The sequence below is a fragment of the Macrobrachium nipponense genome, chromosome 29, assembly GCF_015104395.2.
Source record: "Macrobrachium nipponense isolate FS-2020 chromosome 29, ASM1510439v2, whole genome shotgun sequence".
NCBI classification, from domain to species: domain Eukaryota; kingdom Metazoa; phylum Arthropoda; class Malacostraca; order Decapoda; family Palaemonidae; genus Macrobrachium; species Macrobrachium nipponense.
In genome coordinates, this window is record NC_061092.1 from 1,101,315 (window position 1) to 1,124,479 (window position 23,165).

The following is a 23,165-nucleotide window of genomic DNA, read 5'->3' on the forward strand; positions in this document are numbered from 1 at the left end:
TCCTCTGTTGATGCAATGAACTACCACTGCACTGTCCAAAACTAGTCTTAGATGAGACTTTTTCGGGGGAAGAAGTCTCTTCAGGGTAAGAAATACTGCATTGCTTCCAAGACGTTTAATGTGGAGCTGGCGGAACTGAACTGACCAAGTCCCCTGAACTTGCTTGAATTGAGAATATCCCCCCCACCCGGACAGGGAGGCATCCGTGTGAATGGTAACACTGGAAGGGGATATTGAAGGGGTACTAGTTTGGCCAGGTTCTTCACTTTTGTCCATGGACGGAGCTGATTGCGAAGGATCTGTGGAATTACTGACAACTTGTCTTGAGATTTGGCGTTTGCTCTCGATCGCCAAACTCGGTTTATATCTTTCAGCCTTGCTTTCAGGAGGATGTCTGACATGAGGGCAAACTGAAGAGAACTAGGATCTTTCCTGGTTTCTCCTTGATGTTTGTTTGCATTTGAGAAATTGTTTCACAGACTTGGCTATTTCTTTCCGTTTGACCACCGGAATTGACAGATTGTGGGAAGACAAATCCATTGGATTCCTAGCCACTGAAAAACGAGACTCTGGAGTAAGTCTGGATTTCGTCTTGTTTATCTGGAACCCCAGATGTTCCAGAAATTGAACTACCTTTTTCGTGGCTTTGAGACATTCCTCGACTGTTGGTGCCCAGATCAACAATCGTCGAGGTATGCTGCTACCATTATCCCTTGAGTTCTCAACTGTTGAACCACCACTTCTGCTATTTTCGTGAATACCCTGGGGGCTACATTCAGACCGAAGGGCATCACTTTGAATGAGAACGTCTGATTTCCTAGTTTGTAAGCCTAGGAATGGGCGGAAGTGCCTGGCTATAGGGATATGATAGTATGCGTCTGTAAGATCGATGGAGCATGTGACGGCCCCACGGGGAAGTAAGATCCTTACTTGCGAGATGGTAAGCATTTTGAACTTGTCGCAACAAATGAAAGAGTTTTGCCTTGACAAGTCTAAGATTACCCTTCTTTTAGTTGAGCCTTTCTTTGGCACGCTGAATAAGCGACCTTGAAATTTTAGATGCTTGACTCTCGCAATAGCTCCTTTCTGAAGGAGTTCCTTCGCGTAATCTGTCAATTCCTTTGATGGTTCCTGATAAAATGATTTGATTGGAGGGGGATCTTTGATCCAACTCCAACCCAATCCCTTGGACACGATGCTCTGTGCCCATTTGCTGAACCCCACCTGTGACGGAAGAGGAAACAGCCTCCCTCCTACCTGAGGAGACTCACATGTTGTTGGGCGGGTTGACCTCCGCGCCCTCCTCTGAACTGCCTTCCCCTTGCCGCTCTCCCTGTGCCACGCTGGCGAAAGTGGCCTCTCGCTCTGCTACCTCTCGAAAGCCTATTAAAGGCTGGGTAAGCCTGACCTTCATACATAGAGTTGAAGGCCGGCGAGACTGCGTAGGAGGTTGAGGGTTGCGACTGAGGGGACAACAGGAGGATGGGTTGGGCCTGTTTCGAAGTTGATGGTTGTCCCTGTTGGGTAACTGGGACGGCCTGAACGAACTGCTGTTGCTGCTGATGTTTCTGGTAAGGCTGGAACCTTTTACCAGACTTCTTGAGTTTCTTACCAGCAGCAGGGGCGGATTCTTGCTTCCTCTTAGAAGAGATGCCCCACCTAGCTCTAAGGCTCTGGTTGAGCCTAGCAGCCTCGTGGTGCACCTCATTCACAGCGGACTCTGGGAAGAGGTCCGCCCCCCACATGCTGGAAGCCAGGAGTCTATTAGGTTCGTGCCTAATAGTGCACTCCTGCAAAACGTGCTTTCGGCAGTTCCTCCTAGCTTGGAAGAAGTCGAAAGCATCCGTCTGAATGTTTGGAGCTGAGACTTGGCCAGAATCTTGAATAGCGGTTTCTGTGCCATACGACAATGCCGCCATTTCAGTGATAATTAAGGAGTTGAGGGACCTCCCAAACCACCTAGTTCGAGCATCGAACTCTGCCTGAATCAAAGTATCAGGCAGCCTTGGAAGCTTTTTCGCCAAAACTGTCCATTGCGCAGTCTGGCTTAAGCTTACCAATCGTGAATGTGGCAGGCAAGTTCTCCCACAATTCTCCAAAGGCTGGAAAGAGCGGAGAAGTAGAATCCGCTTCCCTCAGCTGTGGCATGGGCTCATCCTTGAGGACTGCCTGAAGAGTCGCTTCCACTATTTTGGTAGCGAACGGAAGAGAAGCCTCCTCCTCCGTCGCAAAAATAGTGAAAGGACTCTCGAAAGCCTGGAGCTTAGTGTTGGTACACTCCCAGTCCTCCAGGCAGTGAACCATTCCGCTGTGCGTGCTCTCTACTATATAGCACGTTTTCTCAGGAAATCTTGTCCTCCCTAGTGAGGGCCGCCACGGTCAGCCTAGCATATCCAATGAAAGGCTGAGTTAATCCCGGAGGATAAAACTCGAAGTCCTCAATTCTTCGAGTTCCACACTCCGGGACAGAGATCATACCGTCCTTGAATGGAGCGTAAGCGGCCACTCTCCATGGGTTATCCATGGAGAAGGCTGGTAGCGACTCATATGGAGGTAGCTGGAGAATGCCAGTACCTGCTACTGGGGAGATTGGTTGAGGAGCCTGAGAAAGCCCAGCTACTCGGTCCTCATTCTCTCTAACTCTGTTAGAGAGATCTTGGATGGATTGGCCCGACTGACTAAGGGTGTTTGACAGCTGCGCAAACATCTGTTCAAACTTGGTTCCGAGGGCGGAGACCTGCGAGCCTACCATCTCTCCTACCTGTTGCATCACCACTGCTGAGAAGGCAGTGGGATCAAAGGCGCTCGGTCCCGCTACTCCAACTGGCGTTGCCGGAGTGGATGCGGTGGAGGCCGGAAACATTGGCTCAGCTGGAGCGCGAGCCTTCTCCTTAGAAGCCTTGCTTCTAGAGCTCTTGGAGTACGAAGAGCTCGGCTTAGCCTTCACCGCGTCAGCATAGGAAGTCGAAGACTTCTTTACTGAAGAAGACGACGACGACTTCTTAGAAGTCGTCTTGTGGAGGGTCTTCTGTTCTCTCTGTCCCTTCACCTTTGGGGGTACAGAGAGAGCGGGACGAGCGGGCAGGGATCTCAGATCCCGTAAAAGCCTTGAAAGAAGCAGTAGAAGGGACAGGAGAAGATCCAGGAGCGCCCAAGGAAAGACCTTGGGCGCCCGACACACCTACCTCAACCAACAAATCCTCCGCCCCTACCGCCATAGGTTCGATGTTCAGGTCCAAAGTTGCGACGTCTGGGACCGGCTCCTGCGTGGCCGCGGACCCGAACGACTGCTGCACCTCTTGCTGTATGGAAGCGATGAGAGGGGCTGCCGAGATAGGATCAACGTAGCCTGTTGATTTGCCGCCGGGGAAGATCTGAACGGCCAGCTTCTTATCTAAGATGTACGGCTGGCCCTTGGCGGCGTTCTTCCCGAAGCCGCCCACCCAAGCCTTCAGGGTTGCTAGGGCGACTTCCTTCACGGCGGCAGCCTGAAAGAGAAGGCGAAATGAAGCTTCTAGTGGCGGGGACGGGGTTTAACAAGCTTATGACTAAGTGTTATTAGTAATACGATAAAGAAGTCTAAAATCGACTTACCCCCCCCCACCAGCTGACTGACAAGGTCATAGCAAATGGTGCAGGCTTCTGGGTGCCAGACGATCATAGCGTTGTGGGTCGCGGCACACGGGGCGTGAGTCCTGCACTCATCGTGGGCGCAGGGGTCGTAAAGCGTCGCGTTACACCCCAGGACCTGACAGTTGGTAGCCTGTAAGTGGAAAGATACATAAGTATCAGGAGAACACTTACAGCCTAACAATTGCTCCGCTGCATGCTGGAGCGTGAAAGTTAGATTAAACCAGAGCCCCGCCATAATACATGTGGTAACTAGGCGGTTGGAGTTGTCTAAGGCTACGCCGGAGACAAGAGAGAATATCCAACCAGGTGTGGTGGTGAGCCATGAAACCACGACGGAGAACGACGGAGATGGTATACACACAGTTAGTTAACACTAAAATTCACCGTAAAATTAGGGTACATCCTTATATTTATAACGAAATATATATAAATCTTTTCCCCGTCTACTAGAAGAGTGCCCGGGTAAGAAGCAAGCTCTCCTCCGGTAGCGGGAAAAAGGCAGGATATAGTAGGCAAGCAATAGACCACTAGTAGTGACCACCCCGCCCGCTGGCGGAGCCAGACGAACTATAACCAAAGGGGCCCCGGCTGCAGCGGAGGCTCCGTTCGTTACAGTAGGGGAAAGGTGGGACTGAGCAATGGGGGGGGGGTTTTTTTTTCCGGCGTAACGCGGCGGGAGAGAGAGAGGGGGGGGTGGCCTACTCCTCCCCGTCCCAACAACTACCCGCTCGGTGACCCGGTACTCGAAACAAGTGGTCGCCCTATACCCCAGCTGGGAGGGAACTCCTGGCCTCCTCAGAGAAAGAGGGAGGAAGGCTACTGTGGTTGTCATGGTAACCAAGGAGTCCCCCAGACCCCTCCCTATACCTGGTAGGGAGGGAAGGGGAAGGGTAAGGTGCTATGGAACACGTGACCGCAAGTGGCCTAAGCCGCGATAGCAACACAACCGTGGAAGGGCCACGTGAACCAGACTGTACCAAACACATGGGACATGCAAACCTAGGCTAGCCTACAACCCCTAAATAAAACTAAAAATACATCGTAAAAGATGGATAAGACACTTTTAGTAAAAGAAAAAGAAGCCCAGGAGGAGGCAAACTGTTCCGAGGAACAGTTGACTACTCGGAGCCAGCGATAGCCGATGAAGAGCAAGAGCCGGGATGCTGGGCCAGAAACACAGAATAGCCCTAAATACCAACCTAAGAGAAATGGTAAAAGGGCTGTCCTAGCTATAAAAACGATGTAATAAATGATGAACGTGATATAGTAAGCCCATAAGTATAAGAAGTCCCAGTATGGAAGACCGGGAATTCTTAACATGAGGCGGCATGGCGCCGCCACGAGTCAACCGGGAGACCGTATATGACCTATTAGAAGGAAAATACTGGTCCCTGGAAGACTAAAATACGGTAAAATACTACTTATGAGGCACTTAACTTAGCCAATGCGATGGCAGCACGTTCCATGGTGAATAAAAGAGATAAATCCCAAGATAACACGGCACGAAAGAAAAAAGCGTACAACGTGTACAGTCTAATGATTAAGGATGACCGCTAGGGGCGCTGCTGTCCGTGGCGTCAGTAGTAGTAGTAGTAGCGGCCGCATCACCCTTTAGTATCAGCTCTCTCTGGTGGGGATTTTAGATTGGAAGGTCTAAATGGTGAATGACTCGTGGTAGTGTTCCCACTCGCCCCTATTCTCATACCGACACTTCTTTTATAGAGTGAGCGAGTCAGTTTTACTGACATTTTCTTAATTTTGTTTTTCTCTGGTAATTTTAGATTAATTTTGCCTAGAAAGAATGATGTTAAGGATACTTTCATAGGCCGACACGAGCTGAGCCTAAGTAAGAGTAACAGTTGTAGGAGTGTTCTCACACAGCTGTAAGCCACATATTTTTAAGGGTAATGTTGTAAGATGACTTTGAAATAATATTAATGTGTTTTAGGATGACAGTTTAAGGAATATTTGGTGTTTAAACTATTAAAATAGGAAGTTATAAGTGTTTTTTGAGGGAGTCTCAAGAGTTTGCGGATTTCAGCTAGTATTATGCAGGCAGTTGTGGTCCCTATCCGCTGTGAATACCAGTGTTGACTGTATATAGTATATCACTACTGTTACTATCTCCAAAACAGATGATATATGAAACAGCGAACACGAGCACTAAACTACCAAATAACTCCTCAGGAGAACACACTGAATCTGAACCGGAGAGACGGTTAAAAGAGGTGGGAAAGGCCACAGACCTTGGTCCTGAGACACGACATGGTCCCCTGTCCACAGAGAACCCCAAACAGACCCAGCCCAGTCCAGAGGGTGGGCTACAGACATGCCAAGGCTCCAAAGCCTCCTCTCTCATGGAGGGAAACAAAAAAAAAAAAGTTGATCACTAATGGGGAGAGGGGGTGATCTTTGTCAAAATAAATATGGTAAAATTTATAACCATAATGAATCAAAATATCTCAATAACTTAATATTTTCTCTCCTGAACCACATAAGGAGCAAAAGATGGCACAGCAGGAGTGAGAGAAGAATTAAACTAGGCTACCAGGTAGGCTGATGGAGGAGGAGAAGAAGCAAAACTGTAAGACAAAAGGAAAAGACTGAGTAGGCTTCTGGTGTCCCATAAAGAATTGTCCATGTAATCTATCAGCCTCTAACATCTTCAGATACTTCACAAAATTTTCATTCTCTTGTCACAACACTCATTATCTTCACATCATAAACACTACACTCATGCCTCAACAGTAAAATGCTTTCAATTCTTCTTGTTACAGATGACATAATGCAAAAACAGGAAACAAGCACAATACCATATGGGAGAAAATTAGCCAAAAATCATCAAAATTATTACAAACACCAATTCACACTGTGAAGATTTCTGACAAGAATGTGAATATTCCAATGCCACCTAGTGGGAAACAGGTGATTACATTGACAGTTAGCAGAGGATTATTATTTTTTTTTTAAATGTCCATTACACATAACAGCACTAAGATACGTATAAGCTAACTTTAACAGCATGTAAAATTCATTCTTACTTAATGCTTCATACATGTATATTTTGAAATTTTTTACAAACTTCTTGTGCCATAGACTACAGTACATACCAATGTTTCAACTTACCTGTATGTATCCATATATCGGTAGAGTACTTAACACGCAGACAGACTTTTGCACAGTATTACGAGTGATGTCCGCAGTCTTGTTTGTCACTTTCTGTTCATATTGAAGAAAGCATCTAATTAAAATATAAAACTACAATCAAGTTTTTAAATGTCTTATAACTCAAGGAGCATTTTTATAATTATGGTTGAAAGAAAAACCTCTTCACTTACCTCAGCGTCTATCTGCCTGTAACAAGATACTCCGAAAACAGTTTGGTCTGGTTTTGTTAAATGTGGTAAGTGGAAAAAGACTGTGTCTGCTTCGTGGTTATGAGCACCATCGGGTAAACAGAGAGAAGGTAGATGACGCCAAAGCTCGGGAAGTTCACAATCATTCTCTTTTGCTAACGGAGGATAGGCATATTCCACCTGATGAAAAATATTAATTCAACATCACTACTGTATACATAGGCACAAAGGCATACAGAAACTAAATTAAAAGTTGAGAATTGTGAACATGAAACCATAGCTTGTACAGTACTTGAATCTACAGTATGGATTAAATTTGTACAAACAATGAGGTTCTTGGGAGTATCAGATGGTATATTCTTAAAAATGCTCCAGTTCTTTACGATAATTTAAACAAAGTGCTGGACTTCTTATTATATGGAATGACTAAGTGCTATGTTATTAATGCACTGTGACTGGCAACTTGATGCTTTACGTGAGAACAACTAGTCAATAAACACTTGGTTTGAAAAGACGTAATCCTTACAGCCTACTACCCTACTCTAAGTCTATTAAAACAAAGAACTACTCTATTTCATATTGAGGGATAACAAATACCTGCAAAAGCAAGTAACTTATCATGATAATGATATCAATTTTACACTAACAATTATGTCCCTAATAAAAACTTCAAAAAACAAAGGTTTCTAATTAATACCCAAAGGAACACCATATGAGGCAGCTAGGGCTTGGATAAGCCATAAAAATAATTTAATAATTAAGAAAGCTTCAAAACAAATAGCTAACTACAAATCTGAATGTTTTTACTACTGAAAGAGATCAACACCAAAAGTAAGCTAATATCACAATTTTCGAAAGTAAATTTAATTTTTCCTAACTATATAAATCTGAGGTCCTTTACATAAGGAATTACTATTCAGCACCAGCTGGACCGGTCGTAAGATTTACTAACAAGGTAGTTCGGCAGTAACAGGTTTGTATAGGTAGGAAAAATGGCAATTTGTCAAAAATTGCATTTTTCCTAACTATACAAACCTGAGGTCCTTTAACAATAGGAAGGTAACTAGCAGCAGCTGGAACGGTTGTAAGCTTTGAACAAGGGAGTTCGGTAGTTAACTGCTTGTCCAACAGTGTGCGCACCGCGCGACTGGGAGGTGAAGAATCACTTTTGCTTCAGGCCCAGGAAAAACGCCGAGTGAAGGGTGGCATGAGGTGGGACTATATGTAAAGGACCTCAGGTTTGTATAGTTAGGAAAAATGCAATTTTTGACAAATTGCCATTTGTTCCGATACATAATACAAACCTTTCGGTCCTTTAACAATAGGAAGACTCACTTCTTGGTGGGAGGAATCTGAGTCTTAAGAACAGACTGGTGTTCGCCCAACCTTGGATTCCCTCCCTGGTCATAAGAGCAGAGGGAGGGATCCTAGCCTCTGCCGAATTGATCGGGGTATGTACCGCAGGATCAATGGCCAGACCTCTGGACCCAAGTAATAAGAGGGAGGCAAGCGTACCTCTCAAAACTAGCAAGCAAGAACTTGTTCCTATTGCAAGAGGCAATATGAAGTCATGAGTTGTCTCTTGTTGGCTTCCACTTACACGCCCCCTCCTTGGGGGAAGTGGTGGATAATCGCTCCTATCCCTACTGAAAGGGATAGGATGGGGCTCGGTCGAGTAGCTTACCTGCATCGCCTCCTGATCCAGCGTAGTGACGACCGCGTCCCTCTGCCCATAGGTAGAGGGAGAGAAAAAGATGGGGAAGAGAAGGCCAGTCACATTCTCATTCACCTATCCCTTCATGCAGTCACACAAAGATGCGGTGCTGTTCTGTCCGCTCGGGAGCTGGGAAAGCTACACAACGTGTTGAGCAGTCACCACGGGTCCTAAGGAACAAGAGTCCAGGGACCTGTGGGCTATATCCTAAAGGTAGGAGGTGCAGGTGGTCTGGTTTGGGGCAGACCCCTGCCTTCAATACCTGCGCCACGGAGAAGTTCTTGCGGAACGCGAGGGAAGGACCAATATCTCTGACTTCGTGGGCTCTCGGACGAAGCGTACGGATGTCGTTGCTACCATCAGCTTCGTACGCTCTCCTGATCACCTCACGTAGCCAGAAAAAAAGAGTGTTCTGTACTTCTTTCTTGGCCATCCCGGCACTACCGAAGAGGCGTCGACACTCAGGCCTAAGGTGCCGAGTTCTCTTCAGATAGTGCCGTAGAGCCGTCACAGGACAAAGCAGCATCTCCTTCGCATTGAAGGCGGTGAAGTCCAATAGGGAGGGGGTTGTGAAAGACTCGAACCGATCGACAGGGACCGAAGGATCCTGAGTCTTCGCTACGAAGTTCGGTACGAAATCGAGCATCACAGATCCCCATCCCCTGGATGCTTGACGTCGCAGGAAAAGCCATGCAGTTCCCTTACTCGGAGAGAAAGAAAGGAATAGTCGCTATGACCTATCCCTCTTTCGGTGATGTCCAGTACCCATACTAGTCTATCCATCTGCAGCGAAGTGTCTCGCATTCTCGTATCTCATTGCAGCGAAGTCTCTCACGGTCTTGTATCCCCCTGCGGCGAAGTCTCTCCGTCTCCGTAGTGGATAGGACACCGATACTCCATGGTGGGTGTCGATGGTATGGGTACTGGAACAACCAAACTAAGTCCACAGCGTAGCTCGTAACTGACTTAGACGCTTGACAGCTGCTGATTGACTGCATTCGGTTGTGTGAGGCAAGCTGTCCAAGCATCCAAGCAAGTCACGTGACCTTCGCCTTAAAAGGGATATGCCAAGAGACCATGCAAATTGTCTATTTGTTGTCACTAAGCCGAAAGGCGAGGTAATGATACTCTCAAGGTATGTGCCCACAAGGCTAAAGTCAATTGCCTTCTAGAGACTGAGGTCCCTGATGGCAAGACAGAATTCTCATAGTAGTTGAATCTCAGCTAAGAAGAAACAACACTGCGCCGTTGAAGACGAAGGTGGTAGGTGAATGCAGACCTACGTCTTCACAGCCAAATCGAGAGAAGTAATTCTCAAGATTCTGAACCTTACAAAGGACTGAAAACGCTAAACCGCTATTTCATTGCTGTTCGGTGAGAAGTCGTAGTTGCAATGAAAGCGGGGCGCTTTTCAGTAATGAAAACACAGGGATGTACTGCCTGAAGAACCGCTTCTCATGGGCTGAACTTGGAAGTAGAGCTGGCAGGTCGGGGAGCAGGCGATGTCTTCTGTTAACCCTTAAACGGCGAAGCAGTAAAAAAAAAAATGTCTCCCATGTGTCGGAGGTGTTTCAGAGTGAGCGCGGAAGCGGAAAAAATATTTTTTTCAAAAAATCACAGCGTGCTTAGTTTTCAAGATTAAGAGTTCATTTTTGGCTCCTTTTTTTGTCATTGGCAGAAGTTTAGTATGCAACCATAAAAAATGATAAAAATTATCATTATCATATATAAATAACGCGATATATGATAGCGCAAAAATGAAATTTCATATATAATTGTATTCAAATCACGCTGTGCGCAAAACGGTTAAAGGTAACAAGTTACTTTTTTTCCGTTGTAATGTACACTAAATTGCAATCATTTTGGTATATAACACATTGTAAAACGATAAAAGCTACACAGAGAAAATATTATCACAAAATAATGCATGAATTCGTAACGCTCGGACGTAAACAAATATTTTGTTCAAAAATTCACCATAAATCTAAATATTGTCCTAGAGACTTCCAATTTCTTTCAAAATGAAAACAAATGATTGAATATTACTATACTGTAAGAGTAATAGCTTACAAATGCAGTTTTCGACCATATCTGACGAGTTAAAGTTGACCGAATGTCGATTTTTTAATATATATTATTTATATGCAATTATTTCGGAAATAAGAAAAGCTACAACCTTCAAATATTTTTAGTTTTATTCTACATAAAATTGCGCACATTTTCATATATAAAACTCTATGAAATGCCTAATATGAAACAGAGCAAATATTCCGAGAATGGGACGTACGCATTTCGGAGATTTGTGGCGGAGAATCCGCGCGCGGAGGGAAGGAAAGTTTTTTTTTTTAATTCACCATAAATCTAAATATTGTGCAAGAGAATTTGTTTCAAGATGAAGATAAATGACTGAATATTACTAGACCGTAAGAGTTTTAGCTTACAATTGCGTTTTTCGACCATTTCGATAGAGTCAAAGTTGATCTAACATGGTTTTTTTTCTATTTATCGTGATTTATATGCAAATATTTCAAAAATGAGAAAAGCTACAACCTTCAATTATTTTTTGTTGTATTCTACATGAAATTGCGCACATTTTCATATATAAAACTTTATGTAACGGCTAATTTAAAATGGTGCAAACATTACCACAATCGCACATATGATTTTTTCGGAAGAGTTACCGCGTGGACATAAAGAAAATGTTATTTTTTTCATAAATTCACCATAAATCTAAATACTTTGCTAGAGACTTCCAATTTGTTGCAAAATGAAGGCAAATGCTTGAATATTACTAGAATATAAGCGTTTTAGCTTACAATTGCGTTTTTCAACCATTTCGGTAGAGTCAAAGTTGATCGAAGGTTGAAAATTTGTCCCTTATCATTTTTTATATGAAAATATTTCAAAATTGATAAAAGCTACAACCATGGGTTGTTTTTAGTTGTATTGTGCATGAAATTGCGCATATTTCCATGTATAAAACTTTATGTAACGGCTAATTTTAAAATGGTGCAAACATTACCACAATCGCATGTATGATTTTTTTCGGAAGAGTTACCGCGCGGACGTAAGGAAAAAGTTTTTTCATAAATGCACCATAAATCGAAATATTGTGCTAGAGACTTTCAATTAGTTGCAAAATTAAGGTAAATGATTGAATATTACTAAAATATAAGTGTTTTAGCTTACAATTGCGTTTTTTGACCATTTCGGTAGAGTCAAAGTTGACCGAAGGTTGAAATTTTGGCACTTATTGTTATTTATATAAAAATATCTCAAAACTGATAAAAGCTACAATCATGAGTATTTTTTTGTTGTATTCTACATAAAAATGCGCACATTTCCATATATAAAACTTTATAGGCGTAATATAGTCCATTCAGGGAAACAAACTTCTGCTACGAAGAAAAAACGGTTCCCATCAGACTCATCCATCTCACTGCGCATGCTCCTTTCTCTAATACGGCTATGCTTTTGTAAGCATGAGAGCATTATAATCTAAAGTGCTCTGCCGCGTTAGAATCCTCTAAAATTCTGTTACATTGCGGTAAACAGCATTGAAAAGTTGCGAGAAAACCTTCTATTGAAAACTTCTTAGCAAATCGCAGAGAACCAATGTACTATTTCATGTTGCCTACAAATCCTCTCCATTCGAGGCTAAGTCCGTGATTGTAGGGGAGAGATACGGTTAGCCAGTCAATTCCGTAGGAGCGAGAGAGAGAGGGGGAGGGGAAACCAACACCACATGACCGAGACCCAGATGGTACTGTGTTGGCCAGTGACAGCCGCCTTCGATCGCAGTCTCACCGTACTTCCTGAGTTGCCAGTTACCCCATTCAATGAAGGAATATTATAAAATTATAACGAGCCTAAGGAAGTTCTCAATAAAGCATATTAAGCGAAACAACCTTCGTTAAATACAGGAGCTGAGTCGGTGTTGTCGTAACAAACCCTTCAAGCGTAGTCCTCACCCAGGAAACTCCTGGAAGGATACAGGGAATTCAGTTGCCAACCATAGGGGAAACTACGTTAAGCGCATATGACTTGACCATACAGTAGTCCTATACACCAAATTCTCTACTACATTCTTTCCTCACCGAGCAGAGAGAGAATAGAAATTTACTATCCTCGTTCTTTTCGTCAAAAGAACGAATTAGTATAATCTGAAGGCGATCCCAAGTGATAATCGAGGATCGAAGAGAATCTCTCAAGCTTCCTATTCTCTTGGACAAAAGGAAGAATTCTACGCGTCTATTACCTGGAAGAATCTCTAACCAATGAATGAGAGCTCCTCCGAATCATGTCCGAGAGAGCTTATATGCTTACGCAATAAGATGTGAGAGATCTTTGTCAATGAGAACTAATCCATTAAGATACAAAGAGTATACATTTTTTGTCAATTATGTTATGTACATACATGACAATACGTTAAATATCTTCCTAAGGAAGGAAGTTAATCCAGGAACTCGTTAAGTCTTCATGATTTCCACAGAAATTGCGGAAGGGACAGGATTCCTGTTCAGATCTTGAGTTTACAGAAGGAAGATTGATGTTCCCTTTCTGCATTTATTCCCGAACGCCGAAAAGATGAGATTCTTATAAGAAAAAACTCCTGTAGCTCTTGCCTCGTCATAAAGAGGGAAGAGTATGAATGAAGGAGAGAGTCCCTGTTGAGAGGAACTGTCTGTTACAGCAGTCTTCTGAAAATTGGAGAAGGCCTTCTTTCAGTATCAGAATCATCTTGACAAAGGCGACGGCCGCCTGAGTGACATCTTGCGCCTTTGCCAGGAGAAGGCTACTTCTGTTAAAACTAAAACGAGAAGTCTCGTGACTGACTTCTCTCCAAAAGGCAATTCGGGATAACTTAGCACCTCGCGCCTGGCTCCTGCCTGCTAGTTTCTACTTGCTTAGAAGGCTCCTTTCACTCTTCTTAGAAGATTGCGGATCAGCAGACATGAACTCTGGCGCCTTGCGCCTGAAGGAAGGAACTCTGGTGCCTACTTGCTGGAACGCGGCTCGCGCCCAGCTGCTGGAACGCGGCTCGTGGATGGAGCTGTTCGAATCGGTTCATATCCATCCTTTGTATGTCCCTGGACGGGATCTCTTCATAGAAGGAAAACGTCCTTTCTCAATACTAATACCAATGGCGAGATTTGTTCTTGTATCTTCATAAAAATCTTCGTCACTGAATATTCCTCCTCCTTATCCTCCAAGGGGAAGGAGGTATAGATAATAACGGAGAAACACTGTTTTAGGATACCTTTCAAAAGGTTCTCCTTGGCAGTCTGGGACGCCACAGATCCTGCCGAGGGGACGCCTGACCGGTGGGGGCTCTCCCTAGCCCTCCTGCAGCTTTCGACTTTCCTCCTCCACTGGAACTGGGAGTCTGGAAGAGGTCTAGGCCTGGAGGCACTACGGAGCCGGTCAGAACGCACCCTCCACTTCACTGGGAACACTTATTCACTTCTTACCTTTTAGTAGCTCTCATTTTGAGCTACATCCCTTTATCTTCAAATTGCAACTATGGATTGTAGTTTCTGTAGAGTAAGAAGGTGATGAGGATGCAACAACTACAAGTACGCTAATGCTCTAACTGCTCATTAGCACAAAAGCTATTAAAGCTTCTAAAGGAAGCGTATCTAGTTATATGCTTTTCTGACCTCCTAAAGTAGGAAATTAGAGTTTTATATTTCCTCAATAAAGTTGTAACACTTATTACACATATTAAAGAATAAATATTAATAATTCCCTTTCTTGCAAACTATGTGAGTGTCTACCGAAAAATTCGGTAGTTTAACGTAATATATTCTTCGAAATTTCGAAGAGAAATTTATTAAAAAGTTAATAAAAGCATATGCCAAACCAAAGACCCAGTACTTCCCTGCAAAAGACAGCCCAGAAGATCGATGGCGATGAAAAATGAAAATCAAGTCAGGAGGTAGCAACAATGTATGCTGACACTACCGCGACAGAGAAAATCTGGATTCTAGAACGGTAATAGTTCCTATTCCTGCCACCCAGCGGCGGGGCGGTAGATCACCTGACCTGCCTGTAGCGTGTGCCGCGAAATTCGAATTTCTGTCGGGGACGACGGAGTCTATAGCTAAGTATATATCTGACAGGAAAGTTCATGTACAAAAATAGATTTTTCCTGCGTCAAAATCCTTTTTCTGGGCTCAGTTCGTGTCGCTGTGTGAAATAGTACCAGAGAAATAGCACAAGATTGAAATAAGAAAGGGATCTCAACGAAACTAGAAAATAAAAACATACTAATATAATTGGAGAATAAGATATATACATTAAGGAACATGAAAATGAAAGTGGACTTAACTATAACATAAAATTAAACTTACAATATTAATAATATTGAACTTATTCTCTAATTGTGAATTAGAATATACAAATACAATTACTCACAACAAGGTAAATCTTCCAAGATACATATCTAAAGTAAGTGTGGTACCCTAGCATTAAAATAAGGGATCCACACTAAAGAATGTTTACAATTACAAACTGGTGTGGGTGCCCCTAGCAAAAAAATAAGGGACACACCACCAAGCCATAATGATAAGCAGCTAAGGCTAAAAAGGCTATATTATAGAGCATAACGGCAGGTTAGGTGAAATGCTAGTTGAGGCAGGTAGAAAGGAGATCTGAATCTTCAACTACAACTACTTTGCAATGTCAGGGGAAACTATGTTCCCTGCTGCCACTGCTGGAAACTTTAAAAATTCTAAGGACTTTAAATAGTGACGCTTAAAAACTGTCGGCGATTTCCATCCAGTATATTTTTTCAAATCATCAAAATTCATGTGTTGAAAATAATTAATGGAGGTGGCTACAGCCCTGACATCATGGGCTTTAGGGAATGATTCAGGGTTTGCTTGTTTAATAAAGTAGAGGATCTGTTGTCTAATACCCTTAACTGAGAGAGTGGCACCTTTCTCTCTCATAAAGAGGGGACCCGAAGAGGAAGAAGATGTCCTAGACAGAAAGGCTCGCAAGGTCATCACTGGACAAAGAGAAGGGTCTTGTGGGAGAGGGATGACTTTCCAGGGTTCCCATCTCGATAGAGGATCATCATTTTTAGCTAAGAAGGTGCGATCCGGGGAGACTAAAACTTCTCCTGAGGGGAGGAATTCTATATGACCCGGATCTCTGGATAAAGCCGACAGTTCTGAGATCCTGGCTCCTGAGGCCAGACTTAGCAAAAATAGCGTTTTTCTTAAAAGTATTATGAAAGTACATGTGGAGTTGTCAGTGTCCGAAGCCAGTTTGAGGACATCATTTAGGAACCATGATACTGAAGTAGGCCTTACTGAAGGTCTAAGTCTAGCACAAGCCTTGGGAATAGACGTAAAGTAAGAGTCTGTTAAGTCTATTTTAAAACCTAGCTGAAAGATTTTCTTTAAGGCTGATTTATTAGTAGTAATAGTGCTAGCTGCTAACCCTTTTTCGAACAAGGACCTGAAAAAGGATATAGCTGAGTTGATTGTCATGGTTGTGGTGTTTGTTTCCTTCAGGAAAGATGCTAACTTTTTGACCGCAGCGTCATACTGCCTTAAGGTTGATTCCCTTTTGTCTGATTCTAGGAAAAGGATATTCTGGGGATCTATGCCTGCATTTTTTCTAGCCGCAAACTTCATAAGTCCATAAAGTTAGGGCTTTGAGAATTCCTGAGGAAGCAAACACAGTCCTCATTTGTACTGACTGAGATAGTCTGGGATTGGGGATCCGTTGAGGGCGAAGACCCAATTCCAGAAGCAGGGGATACCAGTTGCTCTTCCGCCAGTCCCCCGGGGCTACTAGGGCCCAACTTGCCCCTTGAAAGTCCTGAGTTTGTTCAGACTTTCGAGAAGATTCACTGGAGGAAAGATGTAAATCTTCTTCCATTGGTTCCAGTCTAAGGACAGTGCGTCTGTGGCATATGCCAGAGGGTCCAGGTTGGGGGCCACATAGCAAGGGAGCTTGTGGTTCGCTTGGGAGGCGAAAAGATCTACTTGGAGACCTGGAACACTCCGGTGTATCCACTGGAACGATCTGTTGTCTAGGGACCATTCTGATTCTAGAGGAACTGACCGGGACAGAGCGTCTGCTATCGCATTCCTTACCCCCGCCAGGTGGGTGGAGGATAGATGCCATTTGTACTTGTCCGCTAGAGAAAAAATGGCTACCATGACATGGTTCACATCCCTTGATTTGGATCCTCCCCTGTTGATGCAGTGTACTACTACTGCGCTGTCCAATACTAGTTTTACGTGTGTATCCCTTGGTGGGAGAAGTCTCTTCAGAGTCAGAAATACTGCCATAGCTTCCAATACATTTATGTGGAGCTGGCGGAACTGCGGAGACCAAGTACCTTGAACTTTTCTGAACTGGGAGTACCCTCCCCAGCCGCTTAGTGAAGCGTCTGTGTGGCTGGTTAACGCCGGAGGAGGGTATTGAAGAGGAACTGACTTGGACAGGCCTTTCGTCTGTGCCCATGGACGCAGACGATTGCGACGGATTTGCGGGATTACTGACAACTTGTCCCGAGATTTGACATTTGCTCTTGAGCGCCAAATCCGGTTTATGTCTTTCAGTTTTGCTTTCAGTAAGACGTCCGTCACTGAAGCAAACTGGAGGGAACCTAGGATTCTTTCCTGGTTTCTCCTTGATGCATGTTTGTACTTTAGGAATTGCCTCACTGACTTGGCTATTTCCTTCCTTTGGTCACCGGAATTGACAGATTGTGGGAGGATAGGTCCTATTGAATGCCTAGCCATTGGAACTGAGACTCCGGAGTGAGCCTGGACTTTGTCCTGTTAATCTGGAACCCTAGGTATTCCAGGAACTGAATCACCTTTTTTGTGGCTTTGAGGCATTCCTCGGCGGTTGACGCCCAGATCAGCCAATCGTCGAGGTACGCTACTACCATTATCCCTTGCGACCTTAGTTGTTGTACAACTACTTCCACCAATTTGTGAATACCCTGGGGGCTACATTCAGTCCGAAGGGCATCACCTTGAAAGAGAATGCCTGGTCTCCTAGCTTGAAGCCTAGGTAAGGGCGAAAGTGTCTCGCAATTGGGATATGATAGTATGCGTCTGTAAGATCGATAGAGGTGGTGACGGCCCCATGGGGAAGTAAGGTCCGTACCTGCGAGATGGTCAGCATTTTGAACTTGTCGCAGCGAATGAACAAGTTTAGCTGGGACAAGTCTAAGATTATTCTTCTTTTTAGTGAGCCTTTCTTTGGCATGCTGAACAAGCGACCTTGAAACTTTAAATGCTTGACTCTCGAAATTACTCCTTCTGAAGGAGTTCCTCTGCATAATCTGTCAATTCCTCCGATGGAAGTTGAAGGAATGGCCTGGATGGAGGGGGACCTTCGATCCAACTCCAACCCAGACCCTTTGACACAATACTCTGCGCCCATTTGCTGAACCCCCACCTGTGCCGGAAGAGGAACAGCCTCCCTCCTACCTTGGAGATCTCACTGCTGTTGTGTGGGGTGAGCTCCTCGCCCACCACGGAAGTGCTTCCCTCTATTGATAGTCCTTCCTGAGCCTCTTTGGCGAAAGTTGCCTCTGGCCCTGCTTCCCCTAGCAAACCGGTTGAAGGTTTGGAAAGTCTGGGCTTCAAACACGGGGTTGAACGCCAGGGAAACCGCGTAAGAGGTAGAGGGCTGAGCTTGAGGAGAAAGCAAAAGGATTGACTGGTTTTGTCCTTTCGCTGTAGCGGGCTGCCCTGTCTGGGTGACCGGGACCGCTTGGACGAAGTGCTGCTGCTTCTTCTGGTACGGTTGGAACCGCTTAGTCTTCTTCAGTTTCTTCCCTGAAGAAGAACTCTCCTGCTTCCTCTTGGCTGAGAGGCCCCAACGATCTCTGAGACTCTGGTTAAGTCTCATCGCTTCGTTCTGGACTCTTTAACTGCCGACTCCAGGAAGAGGTCCGCCCCCCAGATGTTAGATGAAAGCAACTTATTTGGCTCATGCCGAATAGTTGCTTCCAGGAGGACGTGTTTCCGGCAATTAATCCTTGCCACGACAAACTCATACAAGTCTGCTTGGACTGTATGAGTTTGTGACTTTGCCAAAAGCTTGAAGAGCGGTTCTGAATCGTAAGTCAGGGCGGCCACTTCGGTCATGACCATGGTGTTCAGGGTCCTTCCCAGCCTAGACCTTGCCTCAAACCTCAAAACTGCCTGGATGAGGTTGTCTGGTAGCCTTGGTAATTTTTCACCGAACTGGTCCATGGCGCAGTCTGGCTTAAATTTACCTACGGTGAAAGTGGCCGGAAGGTTCTCCCAAAGATCACCAAACGAAGGGAGAAGAGGAGACGTGGGGTCTGCTTCCCTGAGTTGTGGCAAAGGTTCACCCTTCATACCCGCCTGTATAGTGGCTTCCGCTATCTTCGTCAGGAAGGGGAGTGGTGCCTCCTCCTCTGTGGTGAAGATCGTAAAGGGACTTTTAAATGCTTGGAGCCTGGTATTGATACAATCCCAGTCCTCCAAGCAGTGAAGCCACTCTCTTTGAGCATGGTCCTGGCTATACAGGACCGTCTCCTTTGGGATCTTGTCCTCCCTATTCAGCGCCGTCTCCGTCAGCCTGGCATACCCCATGAAAGGAGGCTGTAAGTCTGCGGGGTGGAACTCGAAGTCTTCAATCCTTTGAGTTCCGCATTCCGGAATGGAAATCAGCCCATCCTTGAAGGGAGCATAAGCTGCTATCCTCCAAGGATTGCTCATGGAGAAAGCAGGAAGAGTTTCGTATGCCGGGAGTTGGGCATGGCCGGCACCTACTACCGGAGAATCAGCCTGTGGGACTTGATTTAAGCCTGTTAGAAGGTTCTCTTGGGTGGACATCCTATCTGATAGTTGGGCAAACATCTGTTCCACCTTCGTGCTAAGAACCTACCAAGTCCCCTACCTGCTGCATCATTCCTGCGGAAAATGCAGCAGGATCAAAAGCACTAGCCGCCATTACACCTGCCGAGGCCACCGAAGGGGTTCTGGCGGTAGCGGGAGAAGTCACAGACCCGGCGGGAGTACGGGACCTTTCCCTGGAGATTTTGCTCCTAGACCCTCTTGGGAGTGAAGCAGAGGAAGAAGAGGCCTTCACTTTCTCTGCTCCGGGGTGAGAAGCCGGAGACTTACGAGATGAAGACGACGATGACGTCTTTTTAGTCGACGTCTTCTTCAGGGTCTTCTGCTCTCTGTGTCCCTTCAATTTCGGGATCACAGAAGTAGCGGAGGCACTATGCGGGATCTCAGAACCCGTAAAGCCCTGGAAAGAAGAAGTAGAAGGAACAGGAGACGAAGATCCAGAAGCACCCAAAGGGAGCCCTTGGGTGCCCAACGAACCTACCTCAACTAGCAAATCATCTACTCCTACCGTCATTGGCTCTATGTTGATATCCAACGTTGCCACCTCCGCCACGATGTCCTGGCCAGAACCTTCTGTAAAGGCTTGCTCCACCTGCTCCTGGATCGTCGCTATCGTCGGAGCTGCCGCGGCGGGGTCTACGTACCCCGTCGACTTCCCTCCTGGAAAAATCAGGACAGCCATCTTCTTCTCAAGGATGTAGGGCTGTCCTTTGGCGGCGTTTTTCCCAAAGCCGCCAACCCAGGCTTTCAGGGTTGCCAACGCCACTTCCTTCACTGCGGCAGCCTGAAAGAGAGGGTCAATGCAGTCCACATAGAAAGTCTAAAGGTATTCCTTACCGACTAGACTATAACAGAAAGCTTAAGACTAAGTATATATATCAAAGCCAATATGTCATGTAGGAAACTTGATACCCATATGTACTTACTCCGTCCAAAAACTGGTTCACCAGCTCGTAACATATCGAGCAAGCCTCATGGAACCAAACCAGGTAGTCTCCGTGGGGGGTAGCACAGGGGGCATGAGTCCGACAGACCCATCATCCGCAGGGTTCTTGAAGCACGGCATTCCACCGGGCCTTCTTTGCAGTTGGTAGCCTGTAAGTGGAAAGATACATGAGTATCTGAATTACACTCACAGGGCTACTCTAATGCTCCGTTGCATGCCGGAGTATATATAAATATAGGCATAATCCCCCCCTGAATTCGTTATGGACTAAGGTGTGATTTAAACTATTAAGAGGGACTCCGGTATACACCGCAGGAGTGAAAGTTCCCCAAACCATAAGTACAGTGGACCCCCGTATTCGCGTTCTCCAGATTCGCGGACTCACACATTCGCGGATTTCTCTGGGGAACGTTTCCCTGCATTATTCGCGGAAAATTCGCGCATTCGCGGTATTTTTCTATGATAAATATCCACAAATACCTGGTTTTTTTGATGAATTTCATCATAAAATGCACTTTTAGTGACCCTAACTAAAACTATTAACAAAAAAACCAAGTATGAAAACTTTTTCAGTCTGTTTTCTTTTTTTGAGGTTTTAACTAACAAAATAGGCTGTTTTTAGCATTTTCATAGGGGTTCCAAACATTCGCGGATTCTAACTATTCACGGGGGGGTCTGGTACGCATCCCCCGCGAATACGGGGGGACCACTGTATATAACTTATAATTTCACAAGAGAAAAATTCACACCGGAGAACAGGGGAGAATGCCGTAAGCTTAAGCTAGACAACTTAAACTAGAAAAGTTATACACTACAAATTATATTTAAATTTTGGAGTTGTAGCTCCGGTGTATGGAAATACTCCTCCCTCCATTGACCGGAAGAGTGCCCTAGTAAGAGCAATCACCGGAAAACGAAGGTAAGAACAACAGATAGGGAAAGCTATATGACCCACTGAAATCACGTCCACTCCGGTGGGCGGCGGAGCCCGCCACCCTCTCCGACAACCGAAGGTACACCGGAGCCAGCGCACCATCCGAAGCGAGGAGGCAAAATAACAAGGAGGGAGAGAAATCAGACCCAAGGTACTCCGGAGAACACCGGAGCAACCGGAGAGGGGGTGGCCAACCCCCAACCCCGAGCACGAGGGAGATGAGTGGTCCCCCAGTCTAACAGACTGTCCAACTCCCCTACTCCCTATGCGTGGGAGAGAGGGGGAGCAATGCCCGGATGAAGCCAGAGGCTGGGAGCGAGCTAGGACAGATCCCTCCCTTCTACCCTATGGGCGAGAGAAGAAGGGGAGGGAAGACTGGGGAAGGGCGTCCAGGGTACACACGATCGAAAGTGGACCACGACATGAAATGCAACACAACCGACCGTGTCGATAACATGTGTACACAAGGGTTAAATGAGAGCAACAAAACTGTATAAGAAATGATGCAACAAAACTGCTAAAAAAGCGGTACACGTGATCCTATGGGGCAGGACCATGCGTAACCAATGACCCTTGAATAAGGAACTGGACGCCCTAACGCTAACCCAACAACAATGAATAAACAAACATTTACATCGAAACAAGAAAGAGGGGAAAAAAACACGAGTGAGAGAAAAAGAAGAGTCCAGGAGGGAATGGCTGGTTCCGAAGAAGACAGCCTACCACTCAGAGCTAGCCTTAGCTGATGAAGAGCAATGGCTAGGGTCAGGACAATAAGAGGAAAATCACTCAATTGCCTACAAACTAGATAAAGAAACATGCATGCATGAACGAAACCTAAGGGTAGGCTACGAATCCCCAATACGATGTAAATATGTAAATTAAGAATAAAATGTCACATAATTAAAAGACTAGAGTAGCACGTGATCAAAATCCTTAAAGGTTAAGCAACGAAAGGTTCCAAGGTATGGGAGACCGAGAAACCTAACGAAACACAAGGCGAGCCATGGCCGCCATGCGCCAGACCAGGTGGCCTTAATTAGTACCCAAAAAACGGTAAATACCGGCTCCTGGCTGAAAAACTAAATCCAAACCTTTTCAGGGTACTTAACTTAGCTGCTGCGATAGCTGAACATTCCATGATAAGGGTAAATCCACAGGAAATCTCACAAAACACAGAGCAAAGAAAATCATGTGTCGCTCCTAGTTGCCGCCTCGGCCTGTGGGTCGGCTCTCTCAGATGGGGGATTTTGGTGTAGGAGAATTATAAATGGCAAGAAGTTCGTGGTAGTGGTCTCACTCGCCCCAGATACCATACCGACACCCTTCTTTTATTTTGGGTGAGCGAGTCAGTTATACTGACATCTTCTTGAATTTATTTTTCTCTGGTATCTGTTAGCTCATTTACCTTAGAAATAATGAACTTAAGGATTATTTCACGCAGCGACACGAACTGAGCCCAGAAATGATATTGTTATGATACAATAAAGTTTGTTCATACTTACCTGGCAGATATATATATAGCTGTATTCTCTGAAGTCCCGACAGAATTTCAAAACTCCCGGCACACGCAGTGGGCGGCCAGGTGGTTAGTACCCATTCCCGCCTCTGGGAGGCGGATATCAGGAACCATTCCCATCTTCTATTCAGATTTTTCATACGACTGTCATCTGAGGGGAGGTGGGTGGGTACTTAATTATACATATCTGCCAGGTAA

At 45.2% G+C, this 23,165-nt stretch overlaps 1 protein-coding gene across 1 annotated transcript in view; it reads right to left on the reverse strand.

Annotated features, from left to right (window-relative positions):
- LOC135205991 (late secretory pathway protein AVL9 homolog) overlaps window positions 1-7,175 on the reverse strand; it is a gene marked incomplete at its 5' end in the record, with an annotated part of 226,407 nt that extends 219,232 nt beyond the window's left edge. Inside the window, 2 exons of the mRNA XM_064237162.1 lie at window positions 6,760-6,852; window positions 6,972-7,175. Of these exons, the coding sequence (XP_064093232.1) occupies window positions 6,760-6,852; window positions 6,972-7,175 (297 nt within the window). The remainder of the gene's footprint in view (window positions 1-6,759; window positions 6,853-6,971) is intronic.
- Between the last annotated feature and the right edge of the window lie 15,990 nt (window positions 7,176-23,165).